We start from the raw sequence: 18816 nt of genomic DNA, 5'->3' as shown, positions 1-18816 counted from the left end.
AAATAGTCGATTTAGGTGCAACACTAAAAATTCCCTAGACCATTATATTTTAACAAAATATTTTTTCATCTGTGTTCGATTATTGATTCGTGTGTTTATTCGTCGTAAAGATTGTTATTTATTTTGTGGTGTTTCTATAACATAATCATTATTAATTAGTTCTGCATTTCTTTCACTAGACATATAACACACAGTAAGAGTAAGAATCAAGTTTGCATAAGTACCTGTAGCTTTTAGTTTATCATTTCAATCCGTGCAGTTGTGTTCACATAAAAAAATGAATTATGAGACAAATAGACTTAATACATTTACCGATTGGCCTTCATCAGCACCCGTAGATCCTATACGAATTGCTAAAGCAGGGTTTTTCTATACGGGCGAAGGTACAGAAGTGAAGTGCTTTTGTTGTAGTAGTAAGATATCACAGTGGAATTATGGAGACCAGGTTATGTGGAGGCATCGTCAAATGCAACCAACTTGCGTATTCGTGACGAATCCTGAGCTCTCAGGGAACGTGCCCTTAGTGCTAGGGCCAGAATGTCCTCCATCAGTCACGCGTACCCCATCAGTGCCTTCTGATGATGTGCAAAATGATCATACTTACACTGCACCTGATTATGGACTAACAGAAGAAGACGAGACATATAAGAATGATGCTTTACGGCTTCTATCTTTTATTAATTGGGATGTAAGAATATAATTTGTCTTTTTGTATTTAGGTTGTATATTTTAATTGTTTTACTATCTTAATCTTCGAGAAAACAAACTGATTGTATGCCAAGAATATAGTAAGATTGGCATTAGGTATATTATATTATCTTTGTGTCAATAATAGACATGTAAATTCAGTTAAAAGATGTTGTTGTCACTTATATGTATAGAATGATAAATTGATTATCATTATCAAGGTCACAATAAGGTCTTAATGATTGTTTTAGCAAAGTTTGTTACAAGAGCATAAATTATTTTTTAAATTAATATCATTTAGACAGAATCGAAATTCACAGAGTTTCATTAACTATTTAAAAAAATATTGTGTCAAATAAAAAAAATCAGTCTGTCATGTGTGAACGACACAAGAAAATATCATGCTACGATGAATGGGCACTTATTATTGGCACCTTTTAGTTTTAATTTATCACTACTATCTGATTGTAATTACCTACTTAGGTATATCATAATAAAATTCTTATGCAATTTTCAGATCCAGCAATGTTTAAAAATCTTTTTTTTTGTTTCTTATTATGTTTGCCCTATGTCATGGCACAGCTATAGAAAGTTCATAAAAGCATTGAAGGAAAAAAATATTACAGAAATTCACAGTCTGCTTGACAATGCTTCTTAATGTTGTACTAATTTTGATAGTCTACACTCATTTATAGATCTAAGAAGTGGTATGTTATATTAAAAAATAAGTTACAAATCTGTTAATTCCTTCAAACTATATTTTTTTTAATATAGTCCAGTTAATGTACTATAAAATTAAAGAAAAATCTGTCAGTAGACAGATGTATTACCTACATACCATTTCTTAATAGATAAATGTGCAAAGTGATGTCTATTGTTTATTTTAATTATATTATAACATTACACATTTATTACAGTATTTAAAAAGAAATAATGTTTGTTCAGGACTCGTCAGTTTCCCGCCAATCGCTCGTAAATGCTGGCTTCTATCACGCCGGTGAGGGTCGTCTCCGTTGTGCCTGGTGTGGAGGAGAGTTGTCCCCCCACAACCACTTCACCTCCGCCACACCTCTTGAAGTGCACCGAATGTAAGAAAACACATATTATTATAATATTTTCATAAATCACTACATAGTATAAAACAAAGTCGCTTATTCTGTCCCTATTTCCCTTTGTATGCTTCTTAAAACTACGCAATGGATTTTGATGTGATGTGTAAATACATGCATAATATATCACCTCACCATCAAATAAATAAAATCACAAATTGTAAAAATCGTAAAATACTTTTATTTAGATTTTTTTTTAAGTTTTATGGCTTGTTTATATTTCTTATCTTATCATTTGATAATTCAGTGTTAAAAATAACTGTTGGAAATAGAAACAATATGCATGATTACAATTTTCATTTAGTTTGTAAGCAAAATAATGATTCAATACGAATAGTTATTTCACTTTAAGCATCATTTAATATTCTAAAATTATGATGCAATGTCAATGCAAGTCATTACATCTGAAGAATGAAGGTCGGATACTTATCTTTTTATTCTGTTCGGGTTCTCACAAACACATAACATAGATAAATGTCTCTCACTATGAATAACATATATTATACCTTAATTATACCATGTTTTAAGACTAATAACTAACATGATTATAGTTGAATGTTGTAAATACCCAAAGTTTTTGTGTAGGTATTTCTCTCGGTGTCAGCACGCAGCGAGCTTGGAAGCAGCTCAGCAGGCGCAGGCGGGCAACATATCCACCACGTCGTCCCCGGCACTCTCGCCGTCACCACCCAACGACACGCCGCGCGTCGAGTCACCATCTGCTAACTTGAATAACCTGCCGCAATCGTATGTCACTTGATTTTTACCCTTATACCTTTTATTATAGTTGTTAAAATCCGTCTGCCTCGTTAGTCGAGTAGTAACATATGTGACCGCTGAACGAGGGATCACGGGTTTGATTCCCGGATTAGGCAGAGCATTATTAAGGATTTTTGGTAAAATGTCTCAATATAGTACACGGAATGTGTAGTCCCAATATTCGAAATTATTTAGTCCCATAGGTATACTAGCCTATTGTCATAATATATCAAACACAATTCCACATTTATACATAACTGGTGAAAAGTTTGTACATAATAGTAGGTATATGCACCTCTGCCTACCCCTTCGGAGACTCACGCCCGAATACTCAAACGCTACTCAATTTTAAGTTGTACTTAAATATCGTGCTATCTCTGTCATTTTATAAAGAATTGATAGTGACAGAACTACATTTGAGAGCGTCTTAAAATTGAGTGGCGTTTGAGTATTCGGGCATCAATCTAATCCTTCAGGAAATTGAAAGTATAAGATTATACCTACTATTCTTAAAGAACAACTGATGTACCTACGATAAATTAATGTACGCCTCTCTATAACACCTAATCTCGAAAAATTAAAAGAGCGCGATAACATAAATTGATATTTCTTTTGCTTATAAATAATTAATTTAGGTACTATGTATATAAAAGGTACATAGTGTTATACAAAACTCATTTAAATAGTTACCAAGGAAACACAATTCAAGGTTTTGCACTTACACTTAGTAAATTCCGCATACAAGTGTTTGATAAGTGAACAATAAATGTCATTGAAACCGAACTTATTAGGAAGGTGATCTATAGTTTATTTACTTAGAAGGAAACTGGTGGCGCTGGCTTAGTAATATTTAGTTGATGTAGTTTTCCTACGATATTAGTTAGAAACTAGGTTTTTCTTAAATTAATTGCTGTAGTGGTTTTATCAGTTTATACAGTGCAAAGTGCAGTGTGCGTACTTACTTAAGTATAATGATGTATAACTTAAGGAGTGCCCCCTTTTACCTTAGGCAATAATACCTACTATAATAACTTGTTTATTTACTTAACTAGTGGGAATTAGGAGTTGTTAGTAGCTATACAGGGTGTAAACGAAACGCTCCTAAACGCCGCAAACAAGCGATGGCAAAAAACTAGTTAAGTTTTCAAAAAAAAATAATATGAGTTCAGTGTTTGTTTCATGTAATAATTGTTGTAATCAACTGCTTACAGCTGATAAATAAATAACACGAAATAAAAAACGATACAAATTATAAAAACACAAAAAAATATATTTTTTGGGAACATTCCGTTTACACCCTTTATAAATGCCCCACTAAGTGCGATGTTATAAATTTCATTATTTTCCACTGCCACAAGTAATAATAATATCACAATTCGGTGCAGTATGGTGACGTCATAAATTGGTCAGCGTATGATTGAAGCACACGCATACGCAGCTGACTTCACAGGCCATAAGGTAAACGAATTAAGTCAGTTCTAAGTTCAAACGAATACAATTACATTGAAACCTCGGTCATAACGGATTCCCAATAATAGGAAAACAATGTACGTTATTAGGAAACGACCTACATGGTCACTTAGTAGCAAATTAGTAAATTATTAGTTTAGTAGCCACCTAGGCGTGGACGGAAGCGGTCGCTACCGTGCGTTGCGGAAATAAATATTATCTTACGTATCTTAACTACATATGTGTAGTGAAAAAAAAAAATCCCCGACTTATCGCATCTGATAACTGGGAATCAATAAATAAATGGCTTTGGATAATATTTTGACAGAAGTTCTTCTGTTGCCTGTGGGTAGTGGCAGTGTTCTAGTGAAGAGAAGTACTGTTAAGTTCAAAAATATATAGGTAAAATATATTTAAGGACCTATGTCCTTTATAGATCTCTGGTATTAAAAGTGACAAAATACGTATTCAACTTTATTTTGTGGATAGTGGTTTAAAAGTGTGATATCGACCGTGTATTGGTCTCAGTGCATGGATTTTGTAAAGTGATCATCATAATATCTGATCGCTTTTCTGGTTGTTCTGTGATCCTTATGTTTGACTTTAACATGGCTACACTGTTATCCACGATACGTATTAAGCGGTAAGCGTTTTTCTCTGTATTGTTTTTACCTGTATATGACTTTACCTAGGAATAAAACATTACCCATTCGTGAAAATTTACTACCACATAGGTACTTCATAATTGACTACAGACGTGTTAATTAAACTATTTCGGTAGTTATTTCCTTTCTTTATGAGTGCTTAACATAAGAAATAAATAGAGATAAAACCTGTTTAGGTGTCTAGATTTATCCGATAAAAGTTTATTTACGTCATTCAAATTACTAGCTATTCTTTCATTGCGAATTTAAATGCAGTTAGTTCCAAAGTAAGTTATTTGAATTTTAAGTCCATTGTAATATTGTTTTGAAGTGATGTCTAACAGTCATAGATATTTTAACTTGATACGTTATTAAATCATCTAATACATATACAATCAATATTCTGTTTGTCTCAATCACGGCGGGGCAAAACAGTGAATCGGTATGCCGCAGAGATAGATTATTTATTATAGTTTGGAATAACACATGCTACGATAGCAGAAGCTAGTAGTCACGATATCTTTTTTCTTTTTCTTTTTAAATACGTTGCCCCGCACTAGGATTTTCTCCCGTGTCGTGGGTGCGTTTACAAATATACAAGTTCATATACACATGACATCCAGACCCGAACCAACAATTTGTGGATCACACAAAGAATTGATCTGTGCAGAAATCGCACCCGCTAAACGTTGCGCAGCCACCGCACCAACCGTGCAGTCAATATCGATTATATTCTCTTTGTGTCGATCGACCTTTATTATCAATAGATCTGTAGGTATTGACATGACATTACTAGTACTTAAACACTTAACTGATTAAATTGCATGGTAAGGGTACTTTCCTCGTATCGTAAACGATCGCATGTAAACCCGTCTCTACTGATAATATTAACAATATGTAATTCCCACCTAGGATGACTAAGTTTTGTTGATATCATCAAAACACCAGTAGATATTTGATTTACCTACTCTTTTGTTGGATCTGAGAATGTCTTAAAACTGCAATGTACCACCGAGAGACATGCAGTAGCATCCTCTAAAGTCTAAACTTTCAGTGACATACATATATAATACATATCAAACAGTACTTACTGATTTACTTACCAAACAAGGGACCTCAATCATACTGAGAATTGAAATTCACAATAATTAGTCATCGACGTGCAAATGCTACAAATATAGAACGGTAAACGAGCAGACGGATCATCTGATGGTAAGCAATTAGCGCCGCCCATGGACAATCGCAACACCCAAGGAATTGCAAGTTGCCGTTTTTTTAAGGGCGGAAAATCATCCAATGTCTTCTCCCGCTTTGGGCGAGGCGAGAGGGAGTGTCAGACTCTTACTGACTAAAAACCACCCTGTTCCTACTCCTTCTTTTCTAGCCGGAGCCTCGGTAAGCCCGCTAGGTAGTCCGCAGCCAATTTAAATGATAGATTTTATTTATATTTTCTATATTTCCAGGTCAGGTGCAGCTCATAACGAGCGTGTGTTAAGTCAGGGTGGTACATGGCGTAACCTGGGCGTGGTGGGCGGTGGAGCGCGCCACCCTCAGTACGCGTCACTGGCGGCGCGACTCGCCAGCTTCGAGCGATGGCCCGCGGACAGGCAGCAAGCGCCACGGACACTCGCTGAGGCTGGCTTCTTCCACACCGGTACTGATGATCAGGTAATGGCTGATATTTATGTTAATTACTCTTTTTAAACGTCTTAATGTACGTGTTTGTTAGTATTCATATATGTTTATTGTAAAGAGATCCTCGATAGTGCATTCTTGAATATAAATAATTATCTATTATTTATTAAAAATAGGAACAAGAAATAAACGATATGTTATGTAGGATGAAGAGGAAGAGGATAATATTCATATCAGTATGAGTATTATCCTCTTGTAATAAGTAATGAACCTCAATGTAATTTAAATCAAATTCATCTGGAATTCCCCTTAGGTTACGGATGATCTCTTGTAAACAGTTTTTGAGTTCATTTTTTTGTGGAAAAGGGAATCTACACAAACGTAAAATCCCTGGATAACTAACCTACGATAGTACGTAAAGATCAAATTGTTAGAGATAAATAGAAACCACATAGCCCATCTATTATTGCTTTTGTAAGGATCTCCAAATCTTACGTTATGTTTATCCACTCTAACGTCCGGCCCGCGCGACCGTTTATCTCTCTAACGTCCAGCCGCGCACGGCATCCGAACCGCGCGCGACTCGCAAGTTCGTCGTAACAAAAAACCTATATAGCTACTGAACCGTAATGCCTAGAATAAAGAAAAGAATACCAAAAAAAGATTGAAGAATACTGATCAATCTTAACGATTTTTTTAAATCTTTAGTTAATCTTTAAAATACAATAAAACGGGTTAAACATGAAACACAGAAAAAAAAACAGAATTATTTCTACCTTTTTAGAATATACGGCACAACTATTGCATATTTTATCAATAAAATATTTTTACAACAAACTAGACTCATTACCCTTTCTTTTGATGTATATATGATTATATTCGGTTAACTCTAAGTATTGTAATTAAATCGAAAGAAAACACTACTCGTAATTTTACACATCAAAAAACCTGAGGAACACATTTGACATTATTATGGAATCTTCAATGAATTTAGTATATTTCTCTTTGAAAAATGTATTATTTTGCTTATTACGAAATGTATTTCGATATTTTATATACTATTGTAATGCAAAGTATGTAATATATGTATAAACAAAACTAAAAGTGGCCAACACCAGACCGGCCATTTTTCTCGAAACAACAATCGTTTGAAGTTAAAATTAGACTAGATTTATCAGCTAAAACTGTGATATTTACACATCATCGTAAAGCACAAATCTTCTAGTTTATTTTGATGTATAACACTTGCAAGATAAATTAAACAAAACTGTAGTATTTACGACATAATTGTTGGAACTCACAAAAACACTTCAAAAACGAGTCAACTAACTTTAAAAATTTATATTTTGTTTGTCAAAGCATATTACAACGCCATGTCTTATTTTTTCGTCGAACAATTTATTCAGCTGTATAGATAATCAGTCAAAACTCACCAAACAAGACCGTATTTTAAACTAGAAGAAGTTAAACAGAACTCGTCACTTTGGATACTATAGTATCCATGGACGTATGACGCTCCTTTTTTTGGATACCGTGCTATCCATGGACGTTAGAGTGGTTATTCTTTAACGGTTCCTGTCATTGCACAACCATTTATAACTATTTATTTGAATGTATAACACTGTTGGTATAACATTATTTGTCAAACATAACACTGAAATGGAAGCTAGCTAATTGATTGTATGCTCGTAGTCAAAAAATGTTCAAGGTTACATGCCTATAGTATGACAGTATGCCTTGAACAACTCCTTATTGTAAGTAAGTAAATAAAGATAAACTTATGTGTTTTTCACAATTTGAATGACAATTAGGAACTTGTAGCTGTATTACAAAGGTTTTGATTAAATAGAAATAATACCATAATAAACTTAAACCAATGTTCTAATTTATTGTTTAAGATGTACTGGATTCTACTTTCAACTTGGTTTTCCTTATTGTGAAAATCTCATGTTGAATAGATTACACTTGATCAGAAGGAAAAGTCCTTCTGAGAAAGTGTGAGAAGTGTCTCTACGTAAACACGTGGATTGAGCATAATTACTAAAGTAACTTAGTAACTCTCTCTAACTAAAAAAAAAGTTTTGAATTGGTTGAGCAATTCGCCAGTTTTACACATTAGCACATTTATTGATATAAAGTCGAAAGTCAAATTATTTTTTATTTGAAATAAGCAAAATACAGGCCGCTTTGAAACCAGCGAAATTCAAAATGAATGTAGATTAGGCTCGTTCCAAAAATGTAGATTCGTATGAAAAAGAAAGACGAGTAAGAAACTCCATCGTGTATCGACTATCTGGATAAGATAAGGTATTCGTAAATGTTCCAGGTGCGTTGTTTCTACTGCGACGGCGGGCTGGGCAAGTGGGAGGCGGGCGACACGCCGTGGTCGGAGCACGCGCACTGGTTCCCGCACTGCGGGTACGTGCTGCTCGTCAAGGGACAGGAGTTCGTCGACACCTGCCGGAACCGATCCTCGGTACAGCGAACTGTTAGTGTAAGTATTATTTACTTGTTTTGGAAGATAATAGTCACTTTACTATGGTTTGAAATCAGGCATTAACCTCTTATCTATAAGACACAATAGAAAACACATTGTGTCTCGCGTAGATCTGCGTTCCGGTTGCGATACGAAGGGTCAAGCCATGGATACACTAGGGGACAAATGTCCCACGACATATATCGGTGAAGCCGATCGATTTCGCCTGACATATATAGCGACAATGTTCCAGGTGCGTTGTTTCTACTGCGACGGCGGGCTGGGCAAGTGGGAGGCGGGCGACACGCCGTGGTCGGAGCACGCGCACTGGTTGCCAGCACATGCGGGTACGCGCTGCTCGTCAAGGGACTGGAGTTCGTCGACACGTGTCGCAGGACATTTGTCCCTTAGTGTATCCTTGACTTTACATAATTTATCTATAAGACACAATAAGTGTCAGTAGTGCCTTTGTACGAAAGACGATCCTCATCTCGTCCCACGACATATATCGGTGAAGCCGATCGATTTCGCCTGACATATATAGCGACAATGCATGACTTATGTCCATAATAGGCAAATAAGTTACAGTTTCGGTTTGGTGTGAATTTACATAAACAAAAATGTAGTTAAAATTCATAGATATAATGTAGCAAAATTAATTTACATGTTTTGGGTTTTCAGTTTTCTGAAAGTGGTCGCAATGCGAGACGACGAAACGGTGAAAACTTTCCTATCACAGAAAGTCAGGTAAGAAAATACAAGAGTAATATATTATCTTGTCTCTCATCTCGCTACAATGCCTCTGATAATAGAATCAGTGAAATAAAATCACTGCTGAACAAAAGGCGTGTCATGTCAATAACCTGATGAAATCTGTTTCAAAACAAAAGAAATAATGTCATCTATAAATGAATGACAAAAGTGGGACAAAATCTGTTTGTTTGCTCATTCACTATGACACCTGATATGATAAGAACGTCAAAACGATACGAGATTTTTAACTAGAACTTTGATTGTGTTGAATGTTTTTGTACATTGTATGATTTGTATGGTATACACGTACGAGTCAAAAACCCAAGTAATACTGAGAATAAATCAATTCAAAATAAAGTTTAATTACTATGGCATATAGATGAAAATGGCATGTTAAAGATGGGAGGCACGCGGTGTGTCGTCAAGCTAAGACTTAGTTCTGACTAGAGATGGGAGTAAGCTCCAGTCTCGTCAGTTAAAAACGATTCTCAACCTTATTCTGGAAATGATAAGGTTGAAAATTAATTAAAACAGGCCTTTTAATAAAGTTTGTTCCTTTGTATGAAGAATGTCGTCTTTCCTTTCAGGTAGAAGAATGTATGGAAAGTACAATGGCGGCGGCGGCGTTGGGAGCTGGCTTAGATGCTGCGCGCGTGCGACGAGCGATTACCAACAGATTACGAACTTGTGGTACGTTCCCTAAATATTTTCCTTATTTTTATAGCTTTTATGTAACCGAACTTGACGATACGGTTGTCGTAGTGGTTAGGAAATTAGTTGTTCTGCAATTTGTCGCGGATTAGATTCGCGTATAGGATGTGTGATTCATAAATTGTTGTTCCGGGTCTGGGAATGATGTATAGAAATGCACCTAGGACACAGGAAAAACCTAGACCCCAATGTTTAAAATAATGTGTTTTTGAACACATCATTTTTAAACACATCATTTTAAACATTGGGCTCTCCATTGGGCATTCCAGAAATTCTATTTATATTAAGATTAGAACTTATATTTACCATGTTAATTTATGTCTATGATTTTCCGATATTTCGGCACTGTTGCAAGCGCCATGATCACGGATGAACTGATGCTACTATTTATATGCTAATGGACTTAAAACACGAAGCGTTTTAGTTGCTAAATGTCAACAATAACAACAATGCAGGTTAAAACGACAAGTCAGGTGTAAGTTATTCAAATTAAAACAGGTCCTGACTCCGTTTTCCTTAAAGAGGTGACATATTAATCATTAAACTTGATTATTTTTAGTATCCATTAGAATATTAAAGAACACAAAGTATTTAGTTTATGTGGTCATAAATCTCAAGTCTATAACGACATTTCCAGTGCATTGATCGAAGTTTATGCATTACCTATAATTTTAAGAGACTCGATAAATAATAATACATTCCTACATAATAATATTCCTTTTCATTTCTCGTCTGAAGAGTTCTTAATAAATTAACTGTCAAACTATTTATAAATTACAAATTCATTTTTATTTGGATAAGGAAATTTAAACCAGTTAATAAAGCCCGTTGTCACAAAACCTCTCTTCAATTTTTAGGAACCCCTATGCTGAGTAAGGTTACACTTAACGACATTTTTGTTTTCACCAACCTTTAAGTGGTCCCTAAAGGGACAGATTACAGCTTAAGCGACACATGAAGGCGTGTGACGTAGACCCATCTCAGTGGGAAGAGCTTGCATCGAACCGCGGAGAGTGGAGGTCACTGGTGCGGCAGAAGATATCTGATTTTGAAACTCATCGGCTTTCAAAGCTAGATGCTAAGCGTGACGAAATAAAAGCCCGACCACCAGCGGCAATCAATTACAATTACATGTATGTTAATGGTGCTCTCACGTGTCCACTCTGCGGAAGAACATTTGTAAACAAAGGTGGATTTGCCAGCCACATGAGAGCCCATGATAGACGCCAGTAGTCCAGAAACGGTCGCCGTAGCCGAAACCGGCATGGAAGGATTATTATAAAGGGACAGATGTGGGGTTACTTTAGGTGCTAAACTTAGTAGCTCTTAGTTAAGATATGTTTTATAGGGGTGGTTGGTGAAAACGGCCATTTGTGTTACCTATATTGTATGTCTGATTCCAGGAACTCCTTTCACTTCATCAGAAGCGTTGATAGACGCCGTCCTAGACGACCAACTCAATGAAGAGCCGTGGTCTATGACGCCACAGAGTCGACTCGCTCGGGACATACTCTCTGAAACGTTCAGAGAATTCGCACCAAGATCTGGGTCAGTATTTTAATATTTAATATTAAAACTTGCTATTTTTAAGTAAGGGAACTTGCAAAATTATATTTTTTTACTTTTGTGTACTTGGTAGTAAGTTATCTATAAATTAGTACAGATAACTTGCTATTAATGATTGATAATGCAAACTGTGATAGATTACAGAATATAATATGTGAAATCATTATTACAGCCAATTGTCAAACTAATATTTCCTTTTCGCCACAATCTCACCATTATCACAAATAAACACACAGATATCGTTTTTCATTATATTCTTTGTCGCTAATTTTCACTAAACACATGACATTATTAACATTTCAGAATTCCATCTCAACACGTTGCCTTACTAACCCGTCCATATGGAAGTGACCAAAGTAGCAGTCCAGCTCGGTCAATGACCCCTGATGATGACGATGACGATTCGGAAAATGACGTTAATAATCGTGATGTGCCTTACAGCACTAGCGAACAAGCCAGACGGTCGCCTGCAAGGGACGTAGACAATAGTAATACAGCAACTAAACCTAAAAATGAAGTTAAAAGTGACAATGACAATGCGCAAGAGTCACCTGCGCAGGAGACGAAGAAATTGTCGCTAGAAGAAGAGAATAGACAGCTGAAAGAAGCTAGATTATGTAAAGTGTGCATGGATTGTGAGGTATGTTCTATTTTTATTTTTCTATTTTCTTATTTTTTACCATCGAAGTTGGGGTTGTCACCGATCCGTATCCTTCAGTAATATCATCTGCTCCTCTCTGGTTTTTATATAAAGGGCAAAGGAACAGGCTGATCATCTGATGGTAAGCCATATCAGTGCTACCCATGAAAAACTGCAATACCAGATCATCCTGTACCAGATTTTTTTTTTTGATTACAAATGGATGATAGAGGCCAATATCATACTTTACTTAAAGAATGAAGCTTGAATGTTATACTGGAACGATTTCTAAATATGTATTATATGTATAATGGATTTTTTTTTGCTTTATTAATTTATATATGTACATAAAATTTACTTTAAAAACTCAATTTACTTGCTTACTTTGTCTTTAAATGTGAGATTAGTCACGAGGACAAAGGGTAGTTACTTGGTTTATTTTCTATTCTGTGTCATGATACGACAGGAAAGACATATGTTTGAATGCAGCTGGATGACACATCACAGATGGTAGTCTCTGACTCATTGATTTATTATGTATGACGTTAGTAAATATTCATACACGTATTAGTTTTCCAACTAGTCAAATTCAAGTTTTTACACGACCATTTTCTATGAATTTTGCATGAGATAGTAAAAACTTGTGATGTCATATTTTTTTCGTCAAATAGGATACTATTAGATCTCTATCTAGCCTGAACGTTAAGTTTGGATTATTACTTATTAAATTTTAAGTTGTATATACATACTAGCGGACCCAACAGACGTTGTCCTGTCTACACGTCTTTAATTAGATTTTTTTTTAATAAGCTAAAACATTCTGGACCTTTTGATGAAAATTATTATTAAAATGTTATGACAATATCTAACGTCATTAATATTTGACACTGCGATGGTAGCGCCGTCTGTCGGATCCAATGTAAAACATTCCAAAATCAACAACTACTAATAAATTAAAAATTAAATAAAAAACATTGTCCAGCGGACAAAATTGTGAATCTAAACCATTCTCAGATCCCCTTGAACACACACAAAAAAATCATCAAAATCGGTCCAGTCGTTTAAGAGAAGTTCAGTGACATACACACTTACAGAAGAATTATATATATAAAGATATTTAATTTAAAGCCTTAAAAATTTAGAAAGCAATATTAACTATTGCAAATATATCTTGGATACTTACTTAATTTATGGATTGTCAAAATGTTAGACTCGTATTTTTTTACTTTGTCATATAAGTGAACAATACTTAGATAAAACGGAGTTAAGTTTAGGCGTCACATGATATTTCAAATCACTGTATCGTCAATGAATGTTTTTAAATAATCTACCAGACCGACATAAAAAATGTAGGATACTATCTTTTATGGAGCTAGGTTTAGATTTTTTTTATGAAACACGCCGGTAATCGAGCAGACGTATTACCTGATGGTAAGCAATCGCCGCCGCCCATGGACACTTGAAACATCAGAGGCTTTACAAGTGCGTTACCGGCTTTTTGGGAGTTAGGAATTTAAGGGTTGTTGTTCGGGAATGGGGATGGGGAAGATTGGGAAGGGGGGAATTGGGCCTCCGGTAACCTCACTCACAGAACGAAACACAACGCAAGCGTTGTTTCACGTCGGTTTTCTGTGAGGCCGTGGTATCACTCCGGTCGAGCCGGCCCATTCGTACCGAAGCATGGCTCTCCCACACTTAAAAGATACTTAGCTATGATAAAGGTGTAACTAGTGTTGGCATGGTGTAGGTGAGCGTGGTGTTCCTGCCGTGCGGGCACCTGGTGTCGTGCGCGCGGTGCGGCGCGGCGCTGCCCGCCTGCCCGCTGTGTCGCGCGCCCGTGCGCGCCCTCGTGCGGGCCTACCTCGCCTGACCACACGTACGTACACTCTCTATGTACTAACACTCTATCTCATACTAGAAATACTATCATATTATTGACTAGTGAGTGGCGAGAATTTCGTTTCGCCTTAGATTTTTTTCTGAGAATCTTCTCCTAACGATAACAAACCCAACAAAAAAGGGATTAATTATTATGTTATCGGCTTACTCACGTACTGTTTTGACGAGGAACTCGACTAGTTTAGTAGCAGCGCGACAATCGCCGCATCGTGTGTCGCGGAATGCTGCTCATGAATATGAGCCTCTAGCATGGCTTGAAACTAGTCGAGTTCCTCGTCAAAACAGTACGTGAGTAAGCCGATAACATAATAATTAATTTAGTATGTCTCACGAAAGTTACAATAAAATCAAAAAAGGAATTCGTAAATATCTGTTCAACTGTTCTCTAGATTTGCGATTAGCAACACATCTAGCCATTATTTTTTTATAAAATAGAAGATATATCGTAGCTACATATTATAAAAGTCTTTTAACTAGGCCTTTGCCCTGCAGCGGGACGATCATGGCTGAAATCTGAATCTTTTAACTAATTTTATATCGTGTCGTGCGTCGACAGTATATCGAGTTACGTAGTATTTATATATTATTTATAATATTTATTCTAGAAATTATATATTAAAATATTATTTTTATTACATTTCAGATCGAACAAAGTGCAATTAAAACACGGTACTATTCACTCTCAACTGCTACTACAACTAAATATTATATTAGTTATGGGTTACTAGCTCATTAAAATTTAACGATACAAAATGTTTGACCTGTCAGTTATAAATTAATATCTTATAAGACATAACATTGGGCCTACATTTTGAGTAACATTAAAAATAAAGAAACACAAAAAAATCACAATAAAGACAAAATAAATAAAAAAATACGATAAAGTAATCTCGGTAGTTTTTTTTAATATAATTTCGTAAAAATGAAACCAAAAACAATGCGTTATATGTACCTTCTCGCTACAAAAGTGTATAGTGGATATAAAAGATTGATGACTATGCCAAAAAATATTACCTGTATCAGTATGACCAGTGAAATTAATTTAATGTCGGTTTTTTTATATAATTTTAGTGTTCTTTACACTAAATACACCATGGAATCTACATACGAGCCACAATAGTGAAAGATTTATGTGATTTTTTAAACTTAATATGAAGCATAAAGAAAGGATATGATTTTGTGGTGAGATGGTGGAACTATAAAAATATTATAGTGGCTTAAGCTTTTCCCAGTGTAGCCCATAAACTTAAATAAAAATAAAAAATATGGCAATTCTTCCAAAGCTAGCTTTACTATGCATGCATCTATAATAAAATTTACATAATTGGTAATAATAATTACAGCTCAAAGGAAAAATGAAATTGTTATTTATTGTCAGTATAATGTTAACAAAATTATAAAATTCGTAGTTTAACTACTATTCTAAATAATAATGTTGTTCTAATATTAATAATATCTAAGGTTATAAATTAAATGTTGGTACTAATCGGTAAAATGGAAATGAAGTTTATGTAAATGTGCTACCGATTTATAAATTTAATTTAATTTATCATGTTGGAATAATATATCTGACTTTTGAATCAACGAAAATGTGCAATAATGTTTTTGGCTTGACTGCGTGTGTATATTGATATTAAATAATGGCATTATTGAAACAAAATATGAATTAAACAATTTTGAACAATGAGGGATATTGAGTATGGAGATGAGAAGAAAGTTCTATGGGAGTCAAACAGAAAATGTTTATCGAAATTCAATAAATACATGGCACTGCTGTAGTGATTGATAGTGCTGTATCTTTGTTTCTATTAATTAATAGTTAATAATTATTGTATGCACTACAATAACATTTAAAATAATAAGCACTGCATGAATAAAATTGACAAAATATGATCCAGAGGCACTTTTTATTTTCCAACTTGGATGCCTGGCAATTGGTTCTTAATAAAAAAAATGTATGTACTTTGTCATCTCTATACTCGATGAAAATAATACAGTATGTTCCAAATAAGAATGGTGAGATTCCTATATGTTAATTTGTCACTTGAAAATAGGTACAAATACAGATTTCAAAGGTTGATGATGAAATAATAATCGATAGAAGACATGATACGGCAGAAAATCTATCCTGTTCTTAATTGAAACACATTGTACTTGAACAGGTTCTTCCTACTAAGTTATTAACTGGTTTATCTCTCATTTTCTCTATTCTGAATAATAATTATGGTCGTAAACGGAACAAACAAAAATGTCTTCGCCCCAATTTTACACATTAAAAATAAGGTACTTATTATTATGTTTAACTAGTTATTGTAGTACGTGAAAATGAGTTTGTATGTAGTAAAATTTTACTGAAGCATTTTATAATGCTCATATAAAAAAAAAATAGTGCATGAACATGTAACAAGAAAATAGTAAACATTGTGCAATTCAATGTAATGAGTTATTTGCAAATAGGTTTATTTATTAATTTATTTTCCATCTGTATAGTTTTTTAGGCTGTGGTTAATACAGAGAAGGCTGATGTAACTGTCATAATGTAATTTACATGCCTTCTCGACGTAATATAGAAAGTATGGAAGTTTTAGTGATTTAAGATGATCTGATATTACAGCAGTCATGACTTGCTTTACATACTTACATGGATAAAGTGAAAACTAAATACAAGAACACACTATTAAAGGGTGATTTTCCCAAAAACAAAAAACAAAGTTAACGGCGTCATTGTCTCAACCAAAAGTTAACAATTCTGCCGATAGCAACACAAAATTTGGTTACAATAAATTAAGCTGTGACACTGCTCTCAACCAATCCAATAAAAATAAGGATGATAACAAGCTACCACGATGCTTAATAACGCGATGTTTAATAAAATCACAATGTGTTTTCTATTGTTGTCTTATATACAGCATACGACGTGTTAATAAAGCGGGAGAATAATGATTTGTTAAAGTTAGTTGTGAAAATAAAAACTAACTAGTAAAACTATCCACTAAGGATGATGTTTGAGTAAGTATGTATCATGAACGTATGAGTGTAATAAGAATTGATTGTATGTGGCAGTCGTTAATGAAAATTTTTGTACGCATGTATTAATTACTGGTACTGGGTACTATAATTTAGTGTGAGGCAAGTCATGAATATTGTGTTGTCCTTGTTAAGGTGATGCCGCACCATTGTTCATCGTTAACGAGTAGTAAGAACTATGGCCTTTGTATACACTGCCTAGCGTCGGAATATCGTGTAAGCGCCCTCTATACACCTAGGTGAATCGACGACAAGCTGACGTGGCAAAGAGATAGTTATACTAAAATATAATATACATTAATTATTATTAGATTTTTGTAAAAATAAAATGAAATGATTGATCAGTTTTTGAACTTGTTTTAAAACATGGTAATATCCCTGTCCCTAGTAAAATATAACAAGCTTTTCTGAAAACAACGAAGTGATCTTTAAAAGTATCGTTTCATTGTCCTTTTAGAATATCGGACCTGTAAGAATGAATTATTAAATTAAATACATTACTTACAATTTTCTTATTTCTGTTACTTTGTCTCTTGCCTGATACATATCCGCTAATCGTCGGTTTACCCAACGCGTGTGTGTTATGTCAAGTAAGTAATTGATATTGTTACGTTGTACGTAGGTTAGTTTGTAAAGCAGTGTCATTTTGTAATATCATGGTACTCAAATAAACTGGTTTGAAACCTTACCATATGGTACTCTCTAGTTTTCTTTTGTTACCTTTGTTCATTGACCCAATAGTCCCAAACACATACATGTTTTATCTCCTTAATTTTTCTAACGTTCCTTGACAGAACATTTCGTACTAATCTTACGCATGAACATGTTTGGGAGTGTTTAAAATTAGACACAATTTAGAACGCATCAAAATTCCGATCGAAGATGCTAAATAAACGTTGTTATTAGCGAGCACTCTGTATCTTATACACGCGCAATCACAGCGGGCAAGTCAGAGCGGATCAGTTTTTGTTTTGTTAGATCAAAGGCGCGTTTTTTTGGGATAAAGGTGAAGTGCGTGTTAAGGAGTTCGCTATGCATGATCCGGCGCCGCGGCGGGCGTCTGGCTCGGCTCGGAATAGCGCTCATACGTAAATAGCGCAGACGACGCCGACCACGACACGACGCATTTGGATGTGTATTAATATGCAAAAGCCGCGCACCTTCACACATCCCGGTGATTCACGGGAGAGCTATGCAAGAACCTGGCGGTGAGCTTTTACCACGGTGCATAAATATGCGACTGCAAAGGTGCGTTAAGGGGCTTTAATACACCTTTTATTATGCTAGATCTCTACCCACTCCGAATCCTTGGGTGTTCTTAGATGACTGTTCTGAAAAAGAGCCCACATTGCTCAATTTAGTTTTTAGCTCGCCAGGTAGCGCTAATGTAACATGTATTTTTTTTTTGTGAGGACATTATCATCCAATTACTTGAGTGAGACGAGAGGAAATGTCAGACTC

The 18816-nt window shown here is 34.9% G+C and overlaps 1 protein-coding gene across 2 annotated transcripts; it reads left to right on the top strand.

Moving 5' to 3' along the window:
* The first annotated feature begins 54 nt into the window (after positions 1-54).
* LOC118281749 (baculoviral IAP repeat-containing protein 7) lies at positions 55-18053 on the top strand. 2 transcript variants are annotated; one of them, XM_050707278.1, is made up of 11 exons: positions 55-688; positions 1633-1775; positions 2382-2543; positions 6112-6316; positions 8610-8777; positions 9441-9506; positions 10100-10202; positions 11627-11771; positions 12231-12429; positions 14177-14305; positions 14972-18053. In XM_050707278.1, exons 1-10 carry the CDS (start codon positions 278-280, stop codon positions 14297-14299), a joined length of 1725 nt encoding a protein of 574 aa, XP_050563235.1. In that variant the 5' UTR covers positions 55-277; the 3' UTR covers positions 14300-14305; positions 14972-18053. The 2 variants fall into 2 exon arrangements, with proteins under 2 accessions (XP_050563235.1, XP_050563233.1); XM_050707276.1 differs by having other exon boundaries at positions 56-688; positions 12093-12429.
* The last annotated feature ends 763 nt before the right edge of the window (positions 18054-18816 follow it).

This window comes from Spodoptera frugiperda, chromosome 31 (assembly GCF_023101765.2).
Source record: "Spodoptera frugiperda isolate SF20-4 chromosome 31, AGI-APGP_CSIRO_Sfru_2.0, whole genome shotgun sequence".
Lineage (NCBI taxonomy): Eukaryota > Metazoa > Arthropoda > Insecta > Lepidoptera > Noctuidae > Spodoptera > Spodoptera frugiperda.
Note: the sequence above shows the minus strand (reverse complement) of the source record. Positions and strands in the feature narration are given on the sequence as shown.

What these genes read in the sequence shown, in the direction of transcription:
- LOC118281749 (XM_050707276.1), top strand. Translation starts at nt 278, where the DNA reads ATGAATTATGAGACAAATAGACTTAATACATTTACCGATTGGCCTTCA. An exon ending in CCTCTTGAAGTGCACCGAAT is followed by an intron (nt 1,776 to 2,381) that starts GTAAGAAAACAC and finishes GTTTTTGTGTAG; the next exon opens with GTATTTCTCTCGGTGTCAGC. An exon ending in TTCCTATCACAGAAAGTCAG is followed by an intron (nt 9,507 to 10,099) that starts GTAAGAAAATAC and finishes CTTTCCTTTCAG; the next exon opens with GTAGAAGAATGTATGGAAAG.